This window comes from Cyrtonyx montezumae, unplaced genomic scaffold, assembly GCF_038088225.1.
Source record: "Cyrtonyx montezumae isolate F1298 unplaced genomic scaffold, pur_monq_1.0 scaffold_7, whole genome shotgun sequence".
Lineage (NCBI taxonomy): Eukaryota > Metazoa > Chordata > Aves > Galliformes > Odontophoridae > Cyrtonyx > Cyrtonyx montezumae.
The window spans coordinates 7,589,514-7,616,110 of NW_027072078.1; the positions used below are offsets into that span (position 1 = coordinate 7,589,514).

Genomic DNA, 26,597 nt, shown 5'->3' on the forward strand with positions numbered 1-26,597 from the left:
TCAAAAAAAAAAAAAAGAAAAAGAAAAAGCCAAACAAGCCTCCAGCAGCAATAACATCCATTTCGTAGTCTGTGACACACCGTGGTACTGTGTCTTATTTATTTCATAGGATCATTAAGGTTCAAAAGACGACTAAGATCATCTAGTCCAACCATTTGCCCATGCCTGTTACTGCTCTAGACCATGTCCCTCAGAGCCTCATCTACCCTTTTCTTGAACACCTCCAGGGATAGCGACTCCCCCATCTCCCTGGGCAGCCTGTTCCAAACCTCACCACTCTTCATGAGAAATTTTTCCTAATACCCAACCTGAACCTCCCCTGGTGCAATTTAAAGCCATTCCCTCCTGTCTTATTGCTGTTACCTGGGAGAAGAGACTGACCCTCACCTTATCACAAGCACTTTTCAGTGAGTAGCAGAGTGATAAGGTCTCCGCTGAACCTCCCCTTCTCCAGAATGATCAATTCCTGTTCCCTCAGCTACTCCACATAAGACTTGTGCTCCTTCACAGCTTTGTTGCCTTTCTCTGGATGCTCTCCAGAGCCTTCACATCTTTGTTGTAGCAAGAAGCCCAACACTGAACACAGTTCTTGAGGTGCAGCCTCACCAGTGCTGAGTACAGAGGGGATGACCACCTGTGCACAGTTAGCTTATTTCTTGTCTGTAGAAGTCCCACGTGTTGATGTAAAGAAGCCTGGTCACCTTGTTTGTACAACTGTGCATGTACTGTCATCCAGACTCTGATAGTGCTGATGTTTGTGTTGAGGAAATTTCATTAGAAACATGAAATATGCCATTTTGTCATATTAGCGTATTTGCAGTTGTGGTAATTATTTTTTTTAGAGGGAGGCAACCATGAAAGGAAAGTGTAAACATTGCAAAGACATTTCTGGGATGTTTGAGGTATGAAAAAAGTGGGAAGGTATTTCCACTGCTACCATAAAGCTACATGACAGCTTGGCTCAGTCGCTTTGCTTGCTGGTGTCCTGCTTTACTAAATGAAGCAAAGGGCAGATGCAGAGCTTGCTGAGTTTGGGAAGATTGCTGCTGGCCTGGAAATGTTTTTCCCTAAGGACTTTTTATGCTTACTGGAGGAGCATCAAATAACTAGAAAGAAGACTTAGTAGAGAGAAAAGCACACGGAGAAAATGGGCTTATCAGGGTCTTCTGTTATCTTCAGTTTTTTAGGCTCTGGGGACCCTTTCTCCACATCTTCCTTCAACTCTATCTCAGCTGCGGATATCTGTTGTCCTGATAGCTGCTTTAATAATCTCCAGAATGTAATTTCTTCTAGGCACTATACCTTGCACTGTAAGAATGGAGTTTTTAATCGAGAATTGATCAACTGCATCTGCTGGCAAGTGCTGTGCAAGCAGGGAGCTTTGCAGAGTGACCCATGGGTGGATTCCTAGGCGCTGTGGAGACCTTAAAATACAGTCAAAACAATCATTTCCTTATGTACTATCATGTTCTGAAACAGAATTTAATCGCCATTTAGTTAATCACTTTATCCTTTAAGTATTTAGAGAGGCTTATTTTGTGAAATGCAAGTTTATAAAGTAAATCCCATTGGCTGTTTGCTTTCAACAGAGGAAATATTTGAAATGCTGGAGCAAACATACACAAGTGCTCTGCTTGAGGCTGTGCAAATGGCATTTTTTCCTTCAGTAATTATGTATTAGCAGAGGAATGGATAAGATTATATGGTAGGTTCTTGCCTGTTTGTAATTATTGTTGTTTCAGAACTGTTATTTATCAAGCTGACTTTATTGAAGTGATGATACCTGGGTTTCCCCACGGGTTGCACATTCACTGTATTCATCTCAGTTTCATGCTGTTTGAGCTGCAGATTTAGTTAGATCAGATTTTGTGTCTGGGGACCACAGGTGTGAGCAGGAGTGCCCGATTCTGTACCTGTAAGCAATGGCATCAGAACAAATTGATGCTGGCTGTGAATACATTTGGGCATCTGTCTTTGTTATTTTCTTCCACTAGGAACATTGAAACACAGTTTGATTACAGATGTGTGGAATATTTAGAGATGATAAATGATATACTTCTCCAGTTCTTTGTCTACATAGGTATTTATACAAAAACACAGAGCTTATTCTGGTTTGCATGAGGTATTTTTTTTTAAGTTTGATTACTTAGATGTTCATATATGTAAGCAGAAAAATGAAACCAGAACGAAGTGCTGTGGCTCCAATGCCTGTCAGTTTGAAGGGTAGCACAGTGTTCTGCCATGTCTTAAGGTCTGACCTACTTCTACTTACCTGTGTAAAAAAAATATCCTAGTTTTGGATAAAAACAAAGTCTGTTAGTTGCCTCAGTGACTCTGGAAATCACTAAAACTTGGCTACAAAAATGTGTTTGAATTCTTTATGCAGAAAGAAGGTCAGAAGTTAACTCATTTTCCTAAGAAAATGCCCTATTGTTTTAGATACTTGGTGTCCCTAAATCTAATGCAAGAACTGACCTTCAGCATCAACTTGTTAAAACATGCCTGAGCCCACTGAGAGACTTTTTGCCTAATTCCTTTTTTAATTCTTTTTTATTTTTGTGACGAAAATAATTTTATATGGTCTCATTGTTAGTTTGCTGGTTTAACAGTGCATAAGTCCAGGAACATCCATACGTATTTTGTTTTGGTTTTTTTTTCATATGATTCCGTCATTTAGATGACTGTCATCTTCCAAAGAAGAAATTAGGCAGATGGATAAAGAACAAATGAATTTCTGTAGACTTTTAAGCATGCATGTGTAATTCTTGTAAACTCAGTGGTTCCCAGCTTGAGCTTTTGTCTTTTCATGATTGACTCTAACACCTCTGTGAGTACAATGTCGCAATCTATTTTCTTATGTAAGTACTACATTTTTGCATGGAGCATATTTTTTTTGAGAACAAGAACTTGCTGCTGATGAACTGCCACCTTGATGACAGTAGTTTGAAGGCTGATAAAGAGTAAAACTGGGGGAGCAAGGTGCCATTATTTACGAGGTGAAGCTTTTGAGTTTTGTCGCTGCATTTTTTTAGTTGTTGGAATTCACTGTGGCAGCCAATAAAAGATTGATGGAGTGAGCTGTGGGGGGCTGCTTGATCTGAATCTACCTCAGGTGATGTTCTGTTTCCCAGCACCTTTAATTTAATTTGAGAGACTGAGTGGGGGTTTTTTTCTTACCAAAAAGTTATGTTTCATATTCTGCAGTGGCTTCAGAGAGATGCTATGAAATGCTGCTATAAAAAAGCAGCAATTGAAGTGATGCTTGCAACATTAAAGCTGCAAAATTACAGCCTGGAGAAGAAACAGACACTGCGATATTTGGGAAGTGCTAGTCTAGATATTTCTCCTGTTTTTTCCCCTGAAATTTCCTAAGAGTGTTGAAATTTACTGTTTGTGAAGGCTCTTTCAGCTGCTTGAGGACGATGTTCAGCACAAGGAGTAAGAACAGGCTCAGGTCACAGAGTCCTCCCAGCTTGTTTCCTCTGGCTGGATTTGTGCTTTGCTGTCACCAGTACCAATCACAACCTGTCATCTTATAAAAAAAATAAAGTCTGTTAGACCCCATCATACCTGTACCACATGAATCAAGGAGCCATCATTAAAATAGCGAGGGATGGTTCTTTACAATTCGTGTGCACCAGCCTATGGTTTGTGAAGTCCTCACACTATTGAAATCTATAGCTCAACAATAACAGTGAATAAATTCACAGAATCTCCATCGCTTTATTCATGTTTACCCAGAAACAAGCACTCCAAACGGATCTTCACAGTGTTTCTTAAAATTCGTGGAAGGAAATGCCTCTTTCTGAGCTGCAGTTACCTTAGCAAATGTCTCCTGGTTTATTCAGAGTTAAGTGTTTGAGAATTACAGCAATTCCAAATGTTTTCCCTCATTTTGTGCTGTAATTAACTGCTAGCCTTTTGCTATGTATTGCACACAGAAGCCAAAATTGCGACTTGTCTCTAGTGCCTGCTTTCCTGGAAGAGCAATTTTTGGTGTCTTGGTGATGTCAAATAGAATTTCCTAGCTTAAAGTAAGTGCTTTCCGAAGAGCTCTGTGGATTTTGGTTTGTCTTTCTGAGACAGACCATAAATATCACAGATACACAGCAAATCGGGAAAGCACCTAGCAATCACTTTAATATATTGTTAATGACCTTTCAGTTAGATGCTTTAGCTGGATTTGCATTCCGTTTTCTATCCTCTTTGAGGACTATGTGTAACATGTGAAATATAAGCCCTGCTGTCCTTGCAATCAGAATAATGTGGGCTTTTGGGAAAACAGTCTTTTGGAGTCAGTGGTGTGTACCTGGCAGGAAGATGAGGATGTTCGACCCTTCCTCTTGCCAAGGTGATGTGTCAGTTGGGGTCTTTTCATGTTGGACTAAATATATCTAAAGTGAAGGCCTTATCTGCATGTGTCACATAAGCTTTTACTCATCCTTCAAGTGTTCTCTCCCACCTCCCCCACTCCCCTTTCCTTTTACTGAGATTTATCTACCAGAGGTCATACTTATGGCTTTTCAGTTAAAAAGTCTGCTTTGATTTAGAGATGTAGCAGTGCAGAAGTGCTGCTCTGTGTCACATGGTGATGTACCTCAATCCCTTGTTTTACTTGGTAGTCTTGCACTGAATCTAAACATACACTCATCTACACAAGTTTAATATACACCATCAACGTAGTGCTTCACAGTTTCAGTGAAATACAAACACGATTAAGAACAACCAAGCTGTTTTACTGTCTCACTTGGTACAACAAATAAATGCTAATGGATATTTTTACTCTGTGTTTCTTTGGAAGTAGTATTGACCGCAGTTTATGTAATTTCTTTTTCCAACAGAATGCAGTAAGTACAACTTGTTTGCAGTGCTGGTTTTGATGCATGCCAAATTTTGACTTTCTTATCTAGAGCTGTGCAAGTTTGCAATCTCTGACTGATAATTGCAATTGGTGTGAGGGGCAGAATTTCATATGGCTGAGAATTTGGGGTGATTGGCTGTGATTTTGCTTTACCTAAAACTATAATGATAGAAGTGATCTGTGCTACCTAAATATTTTCTAATCTGCTTGTGTGTTTTTAATCTTATTTTAGTGTCCAGATCCTTAATTTAAGGTTTTAAATGATTGCCGTTGCCTGTAGTAAAAAAATAAAAATAATTGTATTATCATAACTTGAGTTTCACAGATAAAGTATAGCAGACTTCTTTCATAGTCTGAAAATGCATAGTGGTTTATTATGCAGAATTTCAGGCTTCCTAAATAACCAGAAGGCTCTTGATGAATAGCAATTAAAATAAAAAAGGGAGGGGGAACCCAACCCACAGGCCAGAAGAGACCAGGAATAGATATCCAAAGTGGCTCCTGATTGCAATTATTTCTGCAGGCGCATGCAGGGAATTCTTACAATATTAACGACTCTTGTAAGCATCGGAAAACAAAACAAAACAAAAAAATCCAAGGAGGCTGATGTTCCCTTTTCCATTGGAAATGATCTTCAAAATGGGCACCTGGCCTCCCAGCTGCACTCATTTAACAATGTAGAAATGTGGTGAACCCCAGCTTTATTCCACAATCCTGGCCCTGGGGACGTTTGGTTGAACATGAGTATCTGAGTTCCCTACCTTGGGTATTTGGGGCTCATTGTTACCTGGAAGTGCACCATGGTGGTGTCTCACCTCTGCCACTGCTTTTTCCTGGGGCTTCTGCTCCGCAGTTCTCTCTGCAAAGATTCACACACATGCTTGCTTCCCAAGCTGATTTTGCAGGAGTCAACCTTTTAAAAGGTTTTTTTGGTTGGTAAAGCCCAAATTCCCATCATTTTAGGGGGCAGTTTGCCAAGTGGTTGGCAGGAAGGAGGTGAGGTTGACCTCTGGAGGCTATCAGATCTTAGCAGCGTGGGCCTTGGTCTGCAGTGAAACAGAATACCTTGTTTGATACTGTCTGATCCTGGTTGGAAAACAACTAATACCATTTTACTTACCAGAACCTGTGGGAGACCACATGTTATGTATGGGGACAGATTGGCACAGCAAAACTTTGTTCTCTGGCACCATAGATGTCCTTATGACTTGTCCCAAGGAAGTGGTACAGAGGCATTACCAGTAGAGACCTACAAAGCCACTGATTTCTTCTACTAGAGGAAGAAAAACTCAGGGAAAGAATTTGTCTAAATTTTCCAAACTAATTTCATTCTCAGTAAAATATTGCAAAACTAGAAGTTAATAGAGCAGCTTGCTGACGTGCAGCTGCTGCAGGAACTCATTCCAACTCAACACTAGTATGTTTACACAACAGTGAAATGCAAACGTGTGTTATCTGACAGGACAACAGCTTTGAGCAGTTCATTATCAACTATTGTAACGAGAAGCTGCAGCAGATCTTCATTGAACTCACCCTCAAAGAAGAGCAGGAGGAATACATCCGAGAGGTAACACTTAAGCCATCTCTCATTATCTTCTCTTCCTCCTCTGTTCAGTCACACTGGTGCACTCTCGAACTTCTTTTTAGGGGAGTTGCTTTTTAGATGATACTGTTTTGGTGTACTGTCGTTTCTGAAAATGGAATAAAGTTCCTGCTTTGTCTTCATGAGAGTAGCATGAAGCGTTGACGTGTATTTTTTTTAATTATTTTTTGCATTCAGTGTGAAAACTTGTGAAGCATAATCAATGCAATTTGCTTCTTCAATGATGTTTTCAGCACTCTGAAAATTCTAAATTGTAAGATGTCTCTGCGGAGTGCAAATTAAGAATTTTTCTTTCTTTCTCCAGTCCTTTACCCTACCTGTGTTATCTGCAGGTGCGTTAGGATCCCACCCTGGAAATGGTATTGCTGATATTTGGAAAAAAAAACCAACGCACCATATATATGGATGCTAGGAATATTTGAACAACGGCCAGACTCTGGATTTTTTCAGATGGTCTCATCTAAATTTAGCCCCTTTTCCTTCTCCCACTAAAAAACAAACAACAACAACAAAACCCCTCAGAGCTTAGAATTTTGATCTCAGATGCTTGCCCTGAGATGGGCTTCTTCCCTTCCAAGCAGTGGGAGCGTGCAGAGAGCAGCTCTGAGCCGAGGCTGGGCAGGAGGCAGCTGGCCCCACTCCAGGGGAGTGCATGGGAAGTTGACACCGATGGGGGAAAGGAATGGAGGGTGGCTTTGGCAGCCACTCAAGGGCAGCTGTTTTGCGCAGATAATGCTAGCAGGAGACGATTGCATTTCTTTCTTAATAAATAAAATGTTGGTAAGCATATAGAACTAAATTCCAAAATAGTTAACTGGAATATAATTTAAATTGCCTAGGGGAAATGCTCCATCCGTTGTTTTCCTGTTCAGACTATTTTTTTTTCTTTTTCCTATAGGGAATTGAGTGGACTCATATTGAGTATTTCAACAATGCTATAATTTGTGACCTAATAGAAAACGTAAGTTACTTTCAACAGTATTAAATAAAATGTGTTAAATTTAACTATATAACGCCTTCAGTATACCTTGCTTTGATAAAACTAGCCCTTGTTTGTATTAATAATCTTATTTTGAATGGTAAGCATTCATTTTATGATTTTTTTTCATATGATTAGACGTTACTCTGGGTTAGAAATGGTCAGCAGCACCTATGTGAGAGAAGATGAAAACAAAACTTACATGTTTACATTTAGCGATGTTTTTGTTGAAAGATATCACGTGCTGCATTATAAATAATAGCTTTTTTTTTTCCTGTGGAAACCAGAGAACTCCATAATTTGTTACTGAGCACTTTAGATACAGCAAATTCTTGTATCTAACAGGAGGAGTTCCTGAGCACTTAGCACAGCAAATTCCTTAACTTTCAAAACAGGTTTTAGCTGTCCGCATAAAATGTATGCTGTTTTTACCCATTAGCTATCTACTTTCATTTAAGTTGGAGTTTCTATTGTCTGAGTAAAAGAGGTGAAAGGACCAACTAAAATGATCTTGGAGGATTACAGTCTTTGAAGCAGTCTTTCAAAAATGGAGATCCTCATCTGCTGGGAGTGGGGGTGAGGGAAAGAGAACTGGCCAAACATGGAGATGGTTTGGAGGACATGTTTCAAGTCTAACAGGAGAGAGCAATCTGATTTTTGTGTATTGATGTAAATATGGAAACAGACACTCATACTCTGTCTTGAAACTTCAGAACCAAACTGGAATCCTGGCCATGCTTGACGAGGAGTGCCTGAGACCAGGAACTGTCACTGATGACACCTTTTTAGAAAAGCTGAACCAAGTCTGTGCCACCCACCAGCATTTTGAGAGCAGGATGAGCAAGTGTTCCCGGTTCCTTAATGACACCACCCTGCCTCACAGCTGCTTCAGGATTCAGCATTATGCTGGCAAGGTACCTACCAGCCTGGACTCCATGGGTGTTTGGAGAACGTTGGTCCTGTGTGAAACTCATACAGTGGCGAGGCTCATTAAATTATTAAATAAAATGAAATTATGTAATGGTCATGCAGGAGGTTTACCTGAGTCAGTAGTTGACCTTTAATCTTTTCACTCCTGAACCGAAGATACTGGTTTTGGCTGCATGGTTTTCAGTGATCACGATGCCCTAGCCAAAACCGAAGGCAGGGCTTCTTTCAGCTTGATTTTCCATGCGCTTTGGTGGTAGAACAATTGTGCTGCTGAATCTATGAGAACAAACATGTTGTTTAGAATGACAAAAAATCACACACATCTGAAGGCAAGATATTTTAGAAGATGTGTTCCTTGTCATTGAGCTAGCTGCAGTCATTATCTATGGCAGTGATCTGTAGGTGAATTTGAAATATCCTAGTGCTTTGAGAAAGACTGCAAACAGGTTGTGTCTTAGCAGCTAGTGAGGGTCTTCAGTCAGTACTGATATTCATTCGCACAACAGAGCAATCAGTAAATTCCAACTATTTTGGGATTGTTTTTCCATCCTCAGCTGAGAACATTTTGATTTGGGTCACTAGACAACAAAAATTTGACCCTTCAGTTGTAAAATCTAAGCAAGCTCACGTGAAGAGCTTTGCCACCAGTGGCATTTACCACACCTGTCAGAAATAAGAAATGTTTTCTCTAAAGGAAAAGTCATCCAAGTTCACAGTCCCTTGTTGTTGTGTAAAATTTGACTATGGCAGTAGTAGAGTGATGGTCAGCATACATAGTACATATCTGCAAAGAACTAGCTGTGAAACCATGAAGCTGACAAATCTGTATTATCAGCCAGATGCCTTGTCATGACTAACAAATTAAATTTAAGAAGCCAGTCATGCTCTGAGTTCTACGTGAGGTTCATCTGGGTTCTTCCAGGGTCTTCAGCTGCCGGTCAAAGCTTAGCATTTATGATTGTTGTCTTTGGACTCTTTTCCTGGTGAGAGTTCTTGTAAATATAAGTCCCCTGAGGGCTGCACGGATAGCTACTTGCTGCTGAGATCTTTCAGTTGTTTTGAATAGTGAGAAAGAAGAAAAATCAGTGTTGTGGTGCAGTTTGGAAATGGCCTACGTCCTGTAGAACAAACCATGGTCTGATGAGATTTTTCTCTGTTGTTCAGGTTATGTACCAGGTGGAAGGATTTGTAGACAAAAATAATGATCTTCTGTACCGGGACCTCTCCCAGGCTATGTGGAAGGCCAGTCACTCTCTTATCAAAGCATTGTTCCCTGAAGGTAATCCTGCCAAGATCAATCTCAAGAGACCACCAACAGCAGGCTCACAGTTCAAGGCTTCAGTTGCTACCTTGATGAAAAATCTCCAGACAAAAAATCCAAACTACATTAGGTAAATGTCCCTGTGGTGAATTTGACGAATCTGTATTTGGCTGAGTGATTTGGCTGGTGATATTTTGATGCTCAAGGATAAGTCAGTTGAAATCTACAGTTTTATAACAGTAACAACTGTTGACTTGGAGGGCTGTGATCAAGTGTCACTGTCCATTTCCTTTTCCAGGTGCATCAAACCCAATGACAAAAAGGCTGCGCATATTTTCAACGATGCCCTGGTGTGCCACCAGATCCGCTACCTCGGTCTTCTGGAGAATGTCCGGGTTAGAAGGGCAGGGTATGCGTTCAGGCAGGCGTATGAGCCGTGCCTGGAGAGATACAAAATGCTGTGCAAGCAGACGTGGCCCCACTGGAGAGGACCAGCCAGGTAGGAGAACTGCAATTTGCTCAACTCTCACATTTCAGTGAATACGATGAATATTTTCCATGCATTCTGATGGGTTTTTCCCCTTTAAAAACAAATAGAATTCTTAATTATTTAATGAAAATTCAAGTATTTTAATAGTAAATCGACAAGCTGATGCAGCTCAAGCATTTTACTTGTTTCATTCCCTTAGAATCGTTTTGGACTTTGTCTGATTTCTTTCATTGTAAAACCTACCCTTTTCAGTGGTCTAAAAATTACTGTTGTTCAAAGTCATTACAGAAGTAAGAAGAAAAAAATAGGCCATTGCTGATGCTGCTAAATGAAAAGTGCTCCTTCTTCATCAAATGATTTTGAATCTTTACTGTGATTATTCTTGCCTTTAGCTGGATGAACAGCGAGTAAGTCAGCTAGGTTTTCAATCTGCTTATGTCAAGCAGTATTTAAGAATTTAAAATAAGCTTTCATATATTTTTCAGAAATTAATCCGTGAATATGTAAACTAAGAAGTTTTAGAGCTGTGGGTCATGTTTGTTAAGCTCATTTACTTCTTACTAGGGCTGGTGTAGAGGTACTGTTTAATGAATTGGAAATCCCTGAAGAAGAATTTTCATTTGGTAGATCAAAGATATTCATCCGCAACCCAAGAACAGTAAGTTAAAAATGTATTCCTCTGCAAAATCAAGACATCTTTTATGAGGATAGCCTACAATGGACTGCATAATTTGCCAGCTTCTTCCTACTGATTTTTCTAGATACAGTGGTTGGTGGAGAGTATAGTGTAAAAAAAAGGCTAACTGTTTAATGTTAGACCTGTTAAATTGGGATGAATGAACGCTGATGAAGACTGAAGCAGAGTCAAGTCTCTGGAAGAGCTGTCAGAGTTTAACCTAACTTTCATGTGCTGACTTACAGCAGCATATCTTTCATAAACCTGTTGATGTATCTGCAGGAAAAAATAAACAAAAGATGTCTAAAGGGGGGTTTAAATAAAGCGGATATTTTGCTTATAGTAGCTGTTCTTATGGGTATTTTTGGTCTTTCCTTGCCTCCTGTTTTTCTTCCAATGTCAAACAAAAACCTAAAAAATACACCCAGCTCTTCAAACTAGAAGATCTGAGAAAGCAGCGGTTGGAGGACTTGGCTACTCTCATTGAGAAGATTTACAGAGGTTGGAAGTGCCGCACACGCTTTTTGTTAATGAAAAAAAGCCAGATTGTGATTGCTGCCTGGTTCAGGAGATATGCAGTAAGACTTGATTTTTAAGTGTTTCCTTTGTGCTTTTGCTTAAATAATTGAAAAGCATCAAGTCCTTTAGCTCTAAGAGCAGATACCCACACATAAACAAGTCCATGTCATTGTTGATTTCTTAGCTGAAGACCCTTCCTGACTTGTACAACAAGTCTTTCTAGCTCACTCACAGAGATGCTCCCTGTTACTGAGTGGGCTGAGCCTGAAGCTCAGAAGCCTTATTGCAAAGTCAACAGTTATTAGCTGTTCTAGTGGCCAGTACTCTACTGGAGAACTGAGTTATTTTGGTAGAGAACATCCTGATGTGTCATTCAGGAGTACATGTTCATTTGTTTTCTTTGATCCTAAGACAATAGAAACAGCATAAATCTTGTCAAAAGGCAATGAAAAGCTTAGCCAACAAATTTGAGCATTTCTAAGAGTTTGTGTGCTGCCCTATTGGTGGGAAAGACAAACAGTTCTTACTGTTATTTAATCCGTGTAACTTTTGGGCTGCTGACCACGAACTGTTTCTGTACACAGAGAGTGGCGTTGTCCATGTAGCGTTGTAGATGGGTTTTGTTTCCACCAGAGTTAAACAGACAATTTGTGCTTTGCTCTGCTTGTTTGGAAATTGTGCGAATTTCTATCCCTAAATATATTTTCAGGTGTCAGTAATGCAATATTCTAAGCATCATAACGTTCCTTTCCAATACAGCAACAGAAGAAATATCAGAAGATAAAGAGTTCAGCTATTATAGTACAGTCGTACATCAGAGGGTGGAAGGTGAGTTTCTTCTTCCTATGGCTGTGCCTGTGAGCTACAGAGTAGGAAAGAAAACACAGTTCAAGTGCACCAAGGCTCCTGCCTTTCACACCTTCTTGGCATGAGTTTGGGTCTCCAAAAGCAGGTCTAAATAAAGAGTCTGGATCACCTAAGCAGTACATTGCTTGGATTGGGTCTTCAGTTCTCCACTGTGTGCTAAGAGGAGGGGTGAAAGCGTGCCATCCTTTCCAGGAGCGAGTGCCTTGTCATTGCTTGCTTGTCCTCAATTTGGGACAGCTTTGCATCTCTGAGGGGTTTGCACTTTGCAAAGGAAGAATTGTGCAACCAGTATTCTTAAGACAGACTTAAGGAGTGATGAAGTAGTAAGAAGTAAAAATTATGTTAACCATCCCATGAGAGCAATAACAGTGCTTAAAGCTGTTCTGCATCAGAAAAAAATGTCCCTGGGCTCTTTTGTTTTCTTATTAATCTTTCTACATCTCACAGTCTACGACTTTCTTCCCTGTTTAGGGAGGAGAAAGCTGCCTTTGATTCTGGAATCAGTTCTCTTCCTATTAGGCAGGAAAGGGGCTGCAGTTACTACCTATAGGTGTCCACAGCTTTCTTCTGACCAGCAGGCTTTAAGCTCTGTCTGGCATAATTTGGTTTTATTATTTCTCTTAATTTATACTCCATCTTTTTTCATTTTTTCTTTTTCTTTTTTTTTTCTTTTTTCTTTTTTCAAAATGAGTTGGAAGTATTCTGACAGCCTAAAAGTTCTCATGCTGTATTTTCCCTTGTGTGTTATTGGAAGAAAACTTGGTCGAATCATCATCTCATCTTCAATTATGTTTTTTTCTTTTTTCATTTGTCAGTGGAGAACAGTGTTTGGTGGCAGCAGTGCTGGAGATAAAAGCCTGGTTTGACAGCAGCCTTAAGTGTCGCTTGCAACAGTGCCATTTACTTGTGATTTATTGCTAAAGGGATAAGCAATTTATAGCAGAAGGGATAAGGCATATGCTGTGGGGAGGAAAAGTATAGTTGCCATTGTGCAGATAGTCATGGAGAGATCTAGGGTGATGCTAAATTTTATTTTCAATTGTTGACAGGCTCGGAAACTTCTTCGGGAGCTCAAGCATCAGAAGCGCTGTAACGAGGCTGCCACAATTATTGCTGCTTACTGGCATGGTACCCAGGTGAGGAAGCAGTAACAAATCCTGCACCTAACTGTGTCTCTATAGAATGAAGTAGGCCCTTGAATGTAAAACTAGCTGGAGATATATTCCGTGGCTGAAACTACTGATTTATTTATTTTTTCTCTTTGCTGCTAACATGTTTTAGCTGGTGCAGCCTGGGAAGCTGGGACGTGCTTTAATATTTGCCCTTTGTGGTGACTGGTTTCTTTTTCTCTCTCTCACTGGTGGGAACTTGCAGTAACCTTTTCTTCCCTAAGCTTTTCTATATCCCATTTTCAAACACATCGCAGGCACGAAGGGAACTGAGACGGCTGAAGGAGGAGGCTAGAAATAAACATGCTATTGCTGTTATTTGGGCTTACTGGCTTGGATATAAGGTACTTCATGCACATGTCACGTGCCCCCCTTCATTACCCAACAGTATCAACAATTAATCAGTAGTAAATAGCAAGAATTAATAACTAATACAATTGACTTAAAAATAATAGAGCATGATCATTGGTTCCCTCCATTTCCATTTATGCCATTCTTAAATCTGACAACATTCTGTATACCAGTGTTTTGTAGAGTAGGAAATACCATGCATGGCAGCCAAGTAGTGATTTGCACTAACAAGCCATTAGACTAGATTAAAAATGACTAGACTCCAGTATTCTCAACTTAGGAAATGCATTTAACTACTTGTAAATGTGCAAAGCATGGTTTGAGGCCGGGAGAGAAGGTTGTGGTTTTTCAGTGTTTTTTTTTTCTCTCTCCTAACAAGTGCTTTCAGTGACACTGTCTTAGAGATGTATTGAAGATTTTCATCAGGCTGTATATTCTGCACCCTGAGCAGTCTTCATTTACAAGTTCAAACCAGCGCTATTCATTCTACTAAATATTTGTTTTAATTGGTTTAATTCATTCTCTGGATGTGATTTGAACCAGTAAGAAAATTTCAGTAGCCGCAATTAAAGCGCGGCTTCATGACCTGATCTTTTAGCAGAAAATGGTGTTAGTTTGCAATTCTAAACTTACAGCCCTAGAAAAATCCCAGGAATTCCAGCATCAGCTGTTTGTTTTCAGAAGCAAAGTCCCACTGAAAGATTCTTGCTAATCCCCAGCCTGCAGTTGTGGGTTTTGTGAACATTTGAAATGCTGTTCACTGGAGGCCAAAATTTGATTGGTTTCACCTACTAAAATCTTAACTTATTTTAAAATTATGTTCTATTAATTCATTAAGTTTGAAACATCTCCCAGTTAATGTTTAGGATGAGGTGGGAAGTGTTTATGATCACCTTGCCAACAAGATGTAGAAATGTGCTCATGTCACATCTGTAGTAAAATGCGGAGTTTGACTTTTGCTGTTTAGATGTAAATCTGTTAGATTTGTAATGGAATGGCAGCACTGTGAGTCAAAGCAGAGTTTCCCTCCCTGCAGAGAGACTATGCACCTATTTATATAGATATTTAGGTGGCTACAAAAGTTAACAGTTTCGTCTTCATTTACTTAAATGGTAACACATTGATAGCTTATTTTATTTTTATCCATAGTTCCTTTCACCAGAAAAAAAAAAAAGATCAGTACTGCACAGCTGATATTTTCTTCCCTGCATTTAAGATGTTATTTGGAGTTAAGAGGGAGATCAGAAATTGACGCAATAGTATTAATAGCATTAGAGCTCATCATTTAAACACTTAAAAGATTTCGATAACATACTGTCTTCAGAAATCACTTGCTTTTAAAGAAAAGCTTAGACCTCAAGTGCTCAGTATTCTTCCTTTTTACTGGACAGACAACCATCCAACTTTGCAGAATCCTTACTTTTCCAATACAGTATGGTAGAAGCTTCCCTTCCATTCAGATGAGTAGAAGCATTTTTATGAGTGCCCGTGTCACTTGCAAAGTAGACTGGACCTGCAGCTACAGAAGTCCATTTGACAACACTGGCAGAGCTGCTGTGCCTTTCTGATGCTGGAACATTGGAACTCTCTGTTCCACTTGGCTTTTGTAATCATATACTGAGTATCAGAGGTTGGGGTATCCTCTACAATATGAGATTCTGTTAAATTGCCCACATATTACCTTGCATTCAGAATGCTTTGCAAAATGCTTTCCTAAAATGAGAATTATTGAGGAATTGTAGGTGGGTGCTTATCTCCTTGCATGCAGGAAGTCACTGTGTTTGGGGGACTTATCTCTTCATTCTATAGAGAAAGGAATAATTTACCAGGCTGTAGAATTTTAGTTTTTAAGTACATAAAACCAAAAGTCGCCTCCAGAATAAAAGCCCTTAGTGCATTGCCCTTTGTTATCATCACACACAGTTTCAGAGTTGTTTACCAGCACTTGCCAGTGGAAGAGCTGCTGAGATGGTGAGGTTTCACTCTTAGTTTCCATGGACATCATTCTGATCACATGGTACTTCCTGCTGATGGCAAGGGTATACACGTAGGATGAGATGGAAACATTGGCAGCAAGTAAGAGGGCAGATAAAATTCTCATCTGTAAAATAGAAGTTCAAATTGAGTTTTTTTTTTTGACCTCGTGTTGTTTAGCACCAGTTCACACCAACAAATGGGGTTCTGGAGGTTAAACACTGTTCTTCCGTCTCTCTGTACCTTGATTGTAAGTTGGCTGTTCTGTTTGGGAGAAGCCTTTCCTGGTCATTGTGCTGTCTGCATCGGGCTGTCTCTTTTGTTCACTATCTAAACCTTTTAGGCTCGAAGGGAATTGAAACGCTTGAAGGAGGAGGCTAGGCGTAAGCATGCTGTTGCAGTCATTTGGGCTTACTGGCTTGGACTGAAGGTACTTCCTCAAACACCCCCTTCTGCCTACATGAACTCATTACAGCGTGGCACCTTACTAACACTTAAACCAGCAGGTGTGGGGGATTTGCTAGTAAGGATGTTCTTGCATAAAATGATGTTGCTTAACTTTTTCACTGACTTTACAGCGGAATTCATAAGCTGAATGTGCCTCATTCAGACTAAAGGGACTGCAGTATGGCTGTAGACTCATAAACATGACCTATGTTGGCAGAGGTCCTGCCTGGACAGATTACAAGCATGTATTTTCCTCTTGAGAACTCTGCTTGTTTGAACGGAGGCAGAGGAACTGCTGACTCTCACTGCTGCTCACATCAGTAATGCTGAGCCCATGGCTGATAGCACTGAGCTTGTGTAGGGCACAGCATTGCATGTGGTCACCTATGGCTGGTGGCAGCTGTGATGTCCAGCAGAGCTACGATGTGCAGGAGACTTCCATTGTCCGTCCCTTGCTTTCAAGGACTAGCTGGCCAAAGAATACACGTTTGTAATCTGGAAAAATGTAGTTCTGCTCTGTAAATAGACTATGAAAATGGCAACTCGGGGTATTCCAGGTCTGCGCCCAAGTGATTTACATGATGTGGTTCTGTTCATTGTAGATTTTCAAACATACTTTTACAGATGCAGTCCTGAAGAACTGCAGAAATCTAAATCGTTGTTTGTCTTGGGTGCTTAATGGGATACTGTGGGCTACAGAAGGCTGAAAGGAAACAACTCGGTAATGAAAAGTCCAGCTCTGATGTTCTCACATTTATTTTAACAATGATGAAAGGGGGTAAATACTTAGGAAACTTTCAAAATCACATATAACATGGGCATGCTATGCATATAAAAATTATGTTACTTTATATACGTGGAAAGCAGATCTAGAAATACAAAGGAGCCATTTTAAGAAGTCATTCTACAGATCAGAATTGCATATTAGGTACTACTGCCAAACTGGGTCTGTTTCTGTCATTTTAAAATGAGAATATGTCCCTCATGAGAACTCAGAGGCTGTTGCATATCAAACAGCAGCATTTGAATGAAAATCGGTGAATCCAAAGCCTTCAAGGCACATTACAGCCAGAATGTGTTTCTGCCTGTCTGTCATGTGGTTTTCCAGCATATTTTTAATGGTGTAAGTGGCACATATGCCTCACCTGAAACATGCAGTTTTCTGAACAAGAACCTGCTCTGTAGCTCCAGTTCACCACTGTTAGCACAGTTACCTCTTCTGTCTTATGTTGTAGAAGTTTCACTCAAAATATACACAAGTGAAGAATTAAAGTTAATACAAGTGATTCAGATTAAGCCAGTATTTCTTGAGGGGTTTTCTTTTTTTTTTTTTTTTTTTTTTGGTTGTATAACAGGTAAATATTGCTAGCATCTGCTGGAACTCTTGCATTGGTCACTGCTTTTTTTGCAGCCTCCCTGCAGTTCCAGTATACTCAGTGCACGTGTATCAAGTCCCTCTGTTCCAAATTAATGTGCACACCTTGCAGCTCGCAAAGGAGCACGCAAAGCCCATTATTAAAGAGAGCCTCTGAGAAGAGTGAGATTTGGGGTGATTGCGTCTGAAGTGGTTTTGAGTGTGCCAGTTTCCATCCCTGAGCAATAAATAGAATCATAGAAACACCAAGATGGTGAATGACCTTGGAGGTCTTTTCCTTACCACCAGTGTTTCTCCACTGAACCATGTCCTTTAGTACCACATCTACATGTTTCTTGAATACAACAGGAGGTAGTTCTAGAGCACTAAACCTTAAAGAAAATCAGTGGATAACAACTCTAGTAATTTTCCTTATGAAGTGAAGCCTCCCAACCTCTCTGGGCAGCCTGTGCCAGCACCTCACCACTCTCTCAGTTAAGAACTTCCCCCTGACTCTAATCTAAATCTTCCATCCTTTAGTGGAAAAACCATCGCCCCTTGTCCTGTCACTATCTACCTGTGTAAAAAGTTGGTTTCCCTCATGTTTATAAACTCCCTTTAAATATTGGAAGGCTGCGATGAGATCTCCTCACAGCCTTCTCTTTTTCATCTCACTTTATTTTTTGGTTGCAGTGAATTTCAGCAACACGTGGTGAGTTTGCTGAAACCACTAAATTTGCTCTGGGGTAAATTATGCAAAGCCACGATGTTTTCTCTGGTTTTTGCTCCAAACTTTTTAACAGGTGTGTTCCAGGCTGCTCCAAAGTTGGAGGAAGGCTGGTGGATGTTTCAGCTCTGACATGAGCATGGGCTTCCCATTCGTTTCCAGGCTGGCTGTGCTCAGTCTCACATTGTGTTTTCTTAAGAGAAAAAACTCTATGTTTTAGGAATATTAAAAGAGAAAAATCATAAAGAAATGGCTCGTCATCTAACAATATAATTAACATGTGTGGTGTCTCTTCAGGCACAATAGCACAATGTGTATCACCAATTGTGCTGTAGTTCTTTGTTGTCCAACTTTATGAAAAAGCACATGAAAATAGTTAGAATTCTGTGAGTCCAGCAGTTTTAGAGTGTTGTGCCTTTTCGAGGAAGATAGTTAAAATTCTCTGTCACACTTGGAGATGACTTTGGGGTCATCTGAGGTAACTTTCTGACTTCTGAGTCCATAGCTTTGTTCATATATTTTAAGTGTATCCACTTAGTATTTGCATTTCAGGGAACACTTTGCACGTTTGTCTGCTTTCTGACTATTTTCTGACATAAAGATTTATAAGAGTACCAGTGAAAACAGATTCATTCTTCGTATTCACTTTGAGGGGTTTGTTTAACTTTTCAGGTTCGTAGAGAGTACAGGAAATTCTTCAGAGCCAATGCTGGAAGAAAAATTTATGAATTTACACTTCAGAGACTTGTATGTATATATTCATACAAAGCATATGTTATTTTGTGTATGTTTTCTTGCAAAAATAACAGTTGTTTTTTGGTCTTGGTGTTCTTTGTAAGGAAATGTCCAAGCTAAACAAGTGAAAAATTGATAAATGTTCTGATGTAAAGAAAGAATAACAGTAATGGTATTTTGAAGGTGTGGGAGTGGCAGTAGCTAAGCATTTGTCACACTCATGGCATCTAAATCTGCATTTTCCAATATGGCTGGCTTTTACAAACCTATGTTGATGTTTATTGAAGTGGAGAGTTGCAGTTTGGTAACAGTGCTTTTGGTTGCACAGTATCTGCTTTGCCATGCTAATTTCAGTAACTCTGGTATTTGAACATTAATAAAAGATCTTGCTTCCATTGTATCGCAGATGCAGAAATACTTCTTGGAGATGAAGAATAAGATGCCTTCTTTATCACCAATAGATAAAAACTGGCCAGCGAGACCTTACCTTTTCTTGGATTCAACTCACAAGGAACTAAAGAGGATTTTCCATTTGTGGAGGGTAGGGCATGTTCTGGGCCAGTCTGTACAGAAATTCACTGCATGATTGTTAGCAGATTTGTTTCCTTCCTGAAGAGCCTATTTTTAGGAAGCATTTCTTCCCATTCCAGCCAGGATCATTTTCTTTCTTTGGAAGATCATTGTCTTTGGCCTTCAACTATCCTGCCCATTTCTTCCTGGGGCTAGGGAAAGACGACCGCTTCCTGCCATTGGCTTTTAACTAGATATTAAAGCCACATGCCTGTTGCTTGTTAATTGGTAGCTTATAGTCCTTGTGTCTGTGGCCAGGGCGGGGACTAGCTCTCAGCCCAACATTGGAAGTGCTTGGTGGAATTTTTTACTTATGAGCTGAGGTTAGCTGAAATTTGTTTTGGACCTTTGAATGGAGAGAATGGTGAGAATCAATATAAGTGCTGATGAGACATTTTACTGAGCTTGTGGGCTGTGTTTTTTTGCGCATTATCAAGGAACTATTTTCACTTCTGAGCCTGCAGAAGTCATCCTCAGCTACGTTTTGTTCTTTCTGTCTGCTTATGTAAGCATCCTCAATTGTGCAACTGCATGTTCTGTGAACCCTTTTTACGTGGCATTCCAGTCGTGTTGTGCTTAAATGAGATGTAGAGATTCTTTTTGATGTAATTGAGAGGAATGTAGAGTGGGTGAGGAGGAAAGCACCTCCACGGCTTGTTACTGTGCCAGTGCTGTGCAGGATGGAGATGAGTCACCTCAAAAACATACAAAGAATGTACATCTTGAGCAATAAACAGACACTAGTCTGTGGTGCTGCTGCTTCAGATCAGAATTGGAAGGATAATTTTTGGTCTGTCTGATGTATTGTGTTTTGCAGTGTAAAAAGTACAGAGACCAGTTCACGGATCAGCAGAAGCTTATATACGAAGAAAAACTGGAAGCAAGTGAACTGTTCAAGGACAAGAAGGCTTTATATCCAGCCAGGTAATTACCTACTCCACAGCTTTTTGTGTATGATAAATTCAGTATCCTTACATAGATCTAGGATGCTGTGCATGATTTTGCTTTTTATCTTAGGCAAGAAAGGACTTTTCCTAGTTTCACAATAATGTTTTACTGTGGTGACTGCCAAAGAATCGTGGTTCCATCATTTACTTCACTGACCTCAGTTTGCCTCCAAATTAGCTTGCCTGTTGTTGCAGCTTATCATCGTGTGCTACTGAGCACTTCTTATCCAAAATCATGGCGTTTTGTTGTTCAGACCCTCTGGACTTGCTCACACAGTAAAAATTTGAAGAACTTGTAGAAGGGAATCACTCATCCTTTCCCCTAGTTTCCATTGTGCTGGTTGCTGCACCCCATGAGTGTTAAGCCAACTGAAGGGCTGTAAGTGACCACGTCACTCCCAGATGAAGCATGCCAGAGACTGCTCTTATCTTCAAAATGAGTACAACCAGCATTATGCTTGGGTGTGAAGACTGGGGATTTTAAGTTACATGCATTGGCACATACACAGTTTTTTCTGACAGGAGAATTTTCTAAAAAGTTCTTAACCATTTATTTAAATTTTAGATTTTTTTTACTTTTTCTATTGGAAACTATTCAAAAATGAGAAATTGTCTCTACAAGTTTTTTGATTTCTCAGATTATTGACTGCCTCAAATGTGCTGACTTCTGTCGCTGCTGCCCAAGCAGCTAACGATGCCCAGGAAAGTGCAGCAGTATCTGATTTTACTTAAGCAATGTGCATGTTTTCTGTATGCAATAACATGACAAAATAGAGGTTGGATGTCTTTAAAAGAAGTTTAATTGAGCTTTTTAAGTAAATATGAGCTGAGAAATAATGTTTTCACTGAAAACAAAGGCATCATCCATCTTGTAAGAGATTTCTCTTGTATGCCACAGTTTGAAGAGAGGGGAGAGAAGTGCTCTTAAATGAGGCAGGGCTAGGATCTAGCAACAGTTTTTGGGGTCAATTCTATGCATGGAGAGACTCTGCTTCAGTGTCTGTGCATTTTATTGGTTTGTTTTCTTCATTTTTTACTGAGACATTTCCTTTATTTCCTGTAACGGGCAGGTTCTTACGTTCAGCAAATCACTTATTTAAAGGCCATCCATGTCAGCTTGTGATTTGCTCATTTATTTGCTTTGTGATTCCTTGTTATGCTGTTGGGAAAAGAGAAAGATGCTGCTCTTTGGATGTCTTGTCTGACCAGTGTGGGAAGGAAGGAATTTAGCACCCCTGTTTGGTACTTTCACATCAAAAGACCAAAGCTGAACAATGACGTATTTAGCAGCAGTATGTAGCTGAGTGATCCCTATCCCAGTGGAAAATGTGATAGAAAGTAAGTGTTAATTTCTCACCTGATCAGGGACTAAATCTACAGGGAACCTATGATTTTGGTGTCTATGGTTTCATAGTGCTAATTAGTAAAAACCAAAACAGAAAGCGCCAACTCAGTGGAAAGTTAGAATGTGTTCCCTGCTCCCCACCCCTCACTGATTTAGAAACATTTCCATCTCTTTTTCCCTTGTGAACTGTATTCAGAGCTGATTAACTCCTGTTGAATTTTTTATTGGCCTAAGGGTAGAGGAAATTATTGTATGAAGTTTCTGATTAGTTGGAATGATAATGATTTGAAGAATGTGGCTAATTTTCTGCATGTAGTATAATTATTTAAGAGCAGAGAGGGACTTCTGGCGATTACTAAAAATCCACTGCCCTTCCTTTTCTCTCCCTACGTGCTGGAGAAGTGATTAGAAAAGGCAGTGCTTTTCCAGATAATGTAGTAGTTCCTTTTGGGCTCTCATCTTGGCAAAGCTTTGCACTTAGTACTTAGACTGTAATTTAATCAAAGTGATTAGTTAAAGTGACTTCCAAACAAAGCAAGCAGCAACTGGCAGGGGAGCTGTTGTTACACAACCCTAAGGTAACGGTGGGGTGAGAGCTGCAAGAGCAGCAAGTATTGGAGAAGAGTTGCTACACATCTAACAAGCAGCAGTGAATCTTCCAGGGGAATTATTATCTCTCTGAAATGCTGCAAAGAGGCAGAGCTGCTGTTCTTTTGGAAGTTGAATTTCCTCTGTTTTCACAAACAGACAGTTACTGGGAGATTTTATGTCAAAACTGATTGTGTATGTGTGGATGCCTGGTATTGGTAACCATTTGCCCCATTTAATTGAAATTGCTTCCAGAGCAGGGAAAGAAATATCCTATTTCTGTCTTCAGAGATGAATTTCTCCTTCTTCACTGATGCTTTGCTGTTACTATATACAAGACATTGTATATAAAATATATACCATTTAGCACCACTCTTGCCTTGTGGGGGGCGGAGTGTTGTGGGATGTGGCCACACTATGTGTAACTTACAAAGTTGTTTCCTGTGGATGTGGTATGCCTTCATGGCATAGATTTAATGCTAACATCTCTGTGATACATTAATGCTGGCGCCACCCCCAGTGTCTTGGGGAAGAGCTGCAAGCTCCCAGCTCCACAGCAACAATGAGGACAAATTATGTTGCATAAACTATAATACAAATCCTATTTTCTATTCAGCAGTGTGTTGCTCTAATTATTCTGTTACACAGTAACGTAGCAGTCTGCCTTGCCATTGTTTCATAAAGGCAGAAATTGCAGGCAAAGGTTTCTGGGTTGCTTTGCTCAGCGTCTGGGTCTTTTGGTAATAACGTGGCAGCACATGACTTTCCACGGCAGGTGACATATCCGAGGTTAGGGAAGCTTCCGTCAGTGTTGTGTCATTGAAAGTGGTATTTGGAGCACCTCCTGGCTCCATGGAGCCTGGAGCAGTGCCTCTTTCATGTCTTATTCATATTTAGCTCTGATTCTTTTGGTTTTGCTTGGCAGTGTTGGGCAGCCGTTCCAAGGGGCTTACCTGGAGATCAGCAAGAACCCCAAGTACAAAAAACTGAAGGATGCTGTGGATGAGAAGATCATTATTGCTGAAGTTGTGAATAAGATCAACAGAGCTAATGGGAAGGTAATAAAATGATATTGCTTTATCCTGAAGGGTAGATTGATTTTGTTGTAAATAATAAATAAAACTGACAGGGAGATTTAATTTCTGTCATGTAATAATATCAAGATGGGGAAAAACAAAAAACAAAAAAAGCCCACAACTTTTTAAGGGCAACACTTGAAATGCTGCATATGTGTAAATTTGTGGTTCTCAACACACACTGCAATTTTACATCAGGAGTACTAAAACCTTGCTTGGGCATATATTTTTCAGTGGCTTTTCCAAGCAAAAATGGCATCTGATCAACTGGCAACAGGCTGTATCGATTCACAAGTAAATGCAGTCTTTGTACTAAACTCTTCTGTTTGACAGTTGAAGAAAATAAATATTTAGAAAATACAGTTCTCTTTGAAATATTTGGAAAACTTATGTCTTTCAAGTTCACGATGATCACATTTAAATATTTTTTAAAACCACAAGTGGCATACTTGGCTAACTGTGGGCATCTTCTGATTGATATCAAGAGCTTTCTTGGAATTAAGAGGCAAGTTTATAATATCATTTAAATAAAACTATTAATATGCAGGGAACTTTTTTCTGCCAAGACAGAACTTAATTTGCTTTTAAATTATACTTATTAGAACAGGAGGCATTGTTCTCCCTTAGTAGATGTAACTGTTGTCACCATATCTGTCTAAATATTCCAACTAGTAGATCTCCGCTTGTAAGATGTAAATGTCATTTACGCATTTGTAGCTGTGAAATTAGGTTGTCTGTTGACAACAAATTAATTTTTCAGTTTGGAAGGGAGTAATTAAATGAAGGCAGTATCTTTCATGAACTTGCACAGGAGACAGTGCTCAAAGTTAAAATAATAATAATAATAATGAGCCGTGGGTATGTGCTTTAGGAAGCAATGTCTTAGCGACAGATTTTTTTCTTCAAGATTTTACAGGAGAAGAAACTATGTAATTTAATTATCATTATATTTTAGATTAGATTTACAGCGAACATAAGCTGTCCTATTTGAAACTTTGATTTTATATACATTCTTAAAACGTTTATTTTTGTATCTGTTATATTTTTAAGGATTTATTTCTTACCTGTTCAACAGTTCTCTGCATGAGAAATGAGGTTATTCTGATTGGCGGTTCCTGACTTTCGTTTTCTGGATTTTATAACTGTAAGCTAGTAATTAAAGAAACTGTTTATATCTAAGCATATGTGCCAAAATGAGCTAAGCTTCTAAATCTATAATTAGACACACAAATAAATTTGACCTAATTTTAACTGATTGCAGTATTTGCTGAACATCAGATGTTCCTGTTTATTTACATGGGCCAAACTTATTAACTCTGTGAACGATTTCTAGTCTTAGTGGGTGCTCAGTAAAGCCTAACTCCCTCTTTGTGCAGATAGTGGTTTGCATTTTTGTATTTTCACAGGCTACATCCAGGATTTTCTTATTAACCAAAAACAACGTTCTCCTTGCGGATCAGAAGTCGGGGAATATCAAGTTGGAGGTTCCGCTGGGTGATGTTACCAAAGTGTCCATGAGTTCCCAAAACGATGGCTTCTTTGCAGTGCACCTCAAGGAGGTTGGTTATGACTTCATTAGATATTAGTTTGCTTGTTTGATGCATACCAGTTAAAAAATGGCATACGGGTCGTCTTGTAGCATCTGGTCAAAGCCGTTAGCCTGCCGGTTCAGAGTGCTATTTTTTCACTTCACCGTGTCTGCAAAAATGTTCATTTAAAACTCCTGGATCCAAATAGGAACAGTTATTACATCTTGAACGATGATTTAATTGTGAACGTTTTTCACTGTAGCCTCCTTTGCATTAGCATTTTCCGTTAGTAAAATGGGCCTTTAATCTGCTCCTTATATCTAGTGACAGTGTTTTCCTTTTTTTGCTGCTTGTATAGTTCTTCCCAACACGCCAGCAGAATATTTCTCTTCTTTTTGTGATTCCAAGAAATCCACATTATGGCACAGCTCACTTGGTTACTCGCTTCCAAAGAACTTAGTTCACTGCTATATTTGTTTCACTGCACTGTCAGCATTGCTCTGTTAAAGTCATTAAGCTGGCATTTGCATTCTGGCTTAAATGGATTTGAGGAATGCTATATATAGTGTCTTTTTGTACTCACCACCTTCTTCCAAATCTTGTGGTGTTAATTGTTTTTCTGTTCCTTTCTGGAAAAGAAATGTGAACTTGTCGTGGCACAGCCAGAAGAGGGAGACAGAAACATCACAGTGTTGTGAGACAAATGATGGTAACTTTCCTTTAGGCAGAGGGAGAGGGTTTTATCATTATCAACAAGTTTGTAGTTTATTTAAGACTGAATTGTGTTTTAAGCCTCAGCCCTGCACAGCATCCATGTTTCATTTACAAGACAGGAGATTTATTTGACTGCAGAGGAAAGGATCCCACTTTGTTGGCATTTGATATTTTGCGTGCTTTAGATTTTTGGTCATCCTAACCACTTTTCTTTCTTTTCCAGGGCTCAGGAGCAGCTAGCAAAGGGGATTTCCTGTTCAGCAGTGATCACCTTATTGAAATGGCCACTAAACTTTACCGCACTACTCTCAGCCAAACCAAGCAGAAGCTCAACATTGAGATTTCTGACGAGTATGTTTCTGGTTTGCTTAGAAGTACATTTCTTACACTGCAACGTGTTAAAAAGTCAGATATCTAGTGTTAGAGAAACAGAACACTGCTTTGCAGTTACTGCTTCTTTTCTCTTGACTGAGTGCATATAAATAAGGATCCAATTTTCAGTAGCTACTCATCTCTAGTATTCCTTGTGGCTCCTATTTTCTTGAAAGTCAGTAGAGAAAATGTCCTTAACATAGTTTCAAGTAGAGCTGAGAAGTAGAAATGCTGCTTGAGAGACAATGAAGAGATAATACATTTGAGGAGACCTTTTCATGTGTGAAATGAGAGCTTCACATACTCCTGTGAGATGTTTATCAATTAATTAGAGTGGACATCATGTGCCAGGTTCCTGAGGAAACAACAAAAGCATACATAGCAGCAGCACTTGTAGTGTAGGTCTGTGAAGCTCAACCTTTTTTATTCTGATGGTGAAAACTATATTCTTAAAATTCCTTCTTACGGAGTTTCAGTCACCAGTTGTTGGTGTTTTGGTGTAGTGGTTGTTTG

At 39.5% G+C, this 26,597-nt stretch overlaps 1 protein-coding gene across 5 annotated transcripts in view; it reads left to right on the forward strand.

The window, feature by feature from the left end:
* MYO1B (myosin IB) overlaps window positions 1-26,597 on the forward strand; it is a 90,035-nt gene that overhangs the window by 58,846 nt on the left and 4,592 nt on the right. For 3 of the 5 annotated variants that reach the window (XM_065751116.1, XM_065751117.1, XM_065751118.1), the window contains exons 14-30: window positions 6,324-6,428; window positions 7,363-7,425; window positions 8,157-8,357; window positions 9,538-9,764; window positions 9,933-10,133; window positions 10,689-10,782; window positions 11,229-11,378; window positions 12,079-12,147; window positions 13,236-13,322; window positions 13,613-13,699; window positions 16,024-16,110; window positions 18,881-18,955; window positions 19,350-19,484; window positions 20,331-20,437; window positions 23,319-23,451; window positions 24,876-25,028; window positions 25,936-26,063. In XM_065751116.1, the coding sequence (XP_065607188.1) occupies window positions 6,324-6,428; window positions 7,363-7,425; window positions 8,157-8,357; window positions 9,538-9,764; window positions 9,933-10,133; window positions 10,689-10,782; window positions 11,229-11,378; window positions 12,079-12,147; window positions 13,236-13,322; window positions 13,613-13,699; window positions 16,024-16,110; window positions 18,881-18,955; window positions 19,350-19,484; window positions 20,331-20,437; window positions 23,319-23,451; window positions 24,876-25,028; window positions 25,936-26,063 (2,102 nt within the window). The remainder of the gene's footprint in view (window positions 1-6,323; window positions 6,429-7,362; window positions 7,426-8,156; window positions 8,358-9,537; window positions 9,765-9,932; window positions 10,134-10,688; window positions 10,783-11,228; window positions 11,379-12,078; window positions 12,148-13,235; window positions 13,323-13,612; window positions 13,700-16,023; window positions 16,111-18,880; window positions 18,956-19,349; window positions 19,485-20,330; window positions 20,438-23,318; window positions 23,452-24,875; window positions 25,029-25,935; window positions 26,064-26,597) is intronic. The other 2 variants (XM_065751119.1, XM_065751120.1) reach the window with 2 other exon arrangements.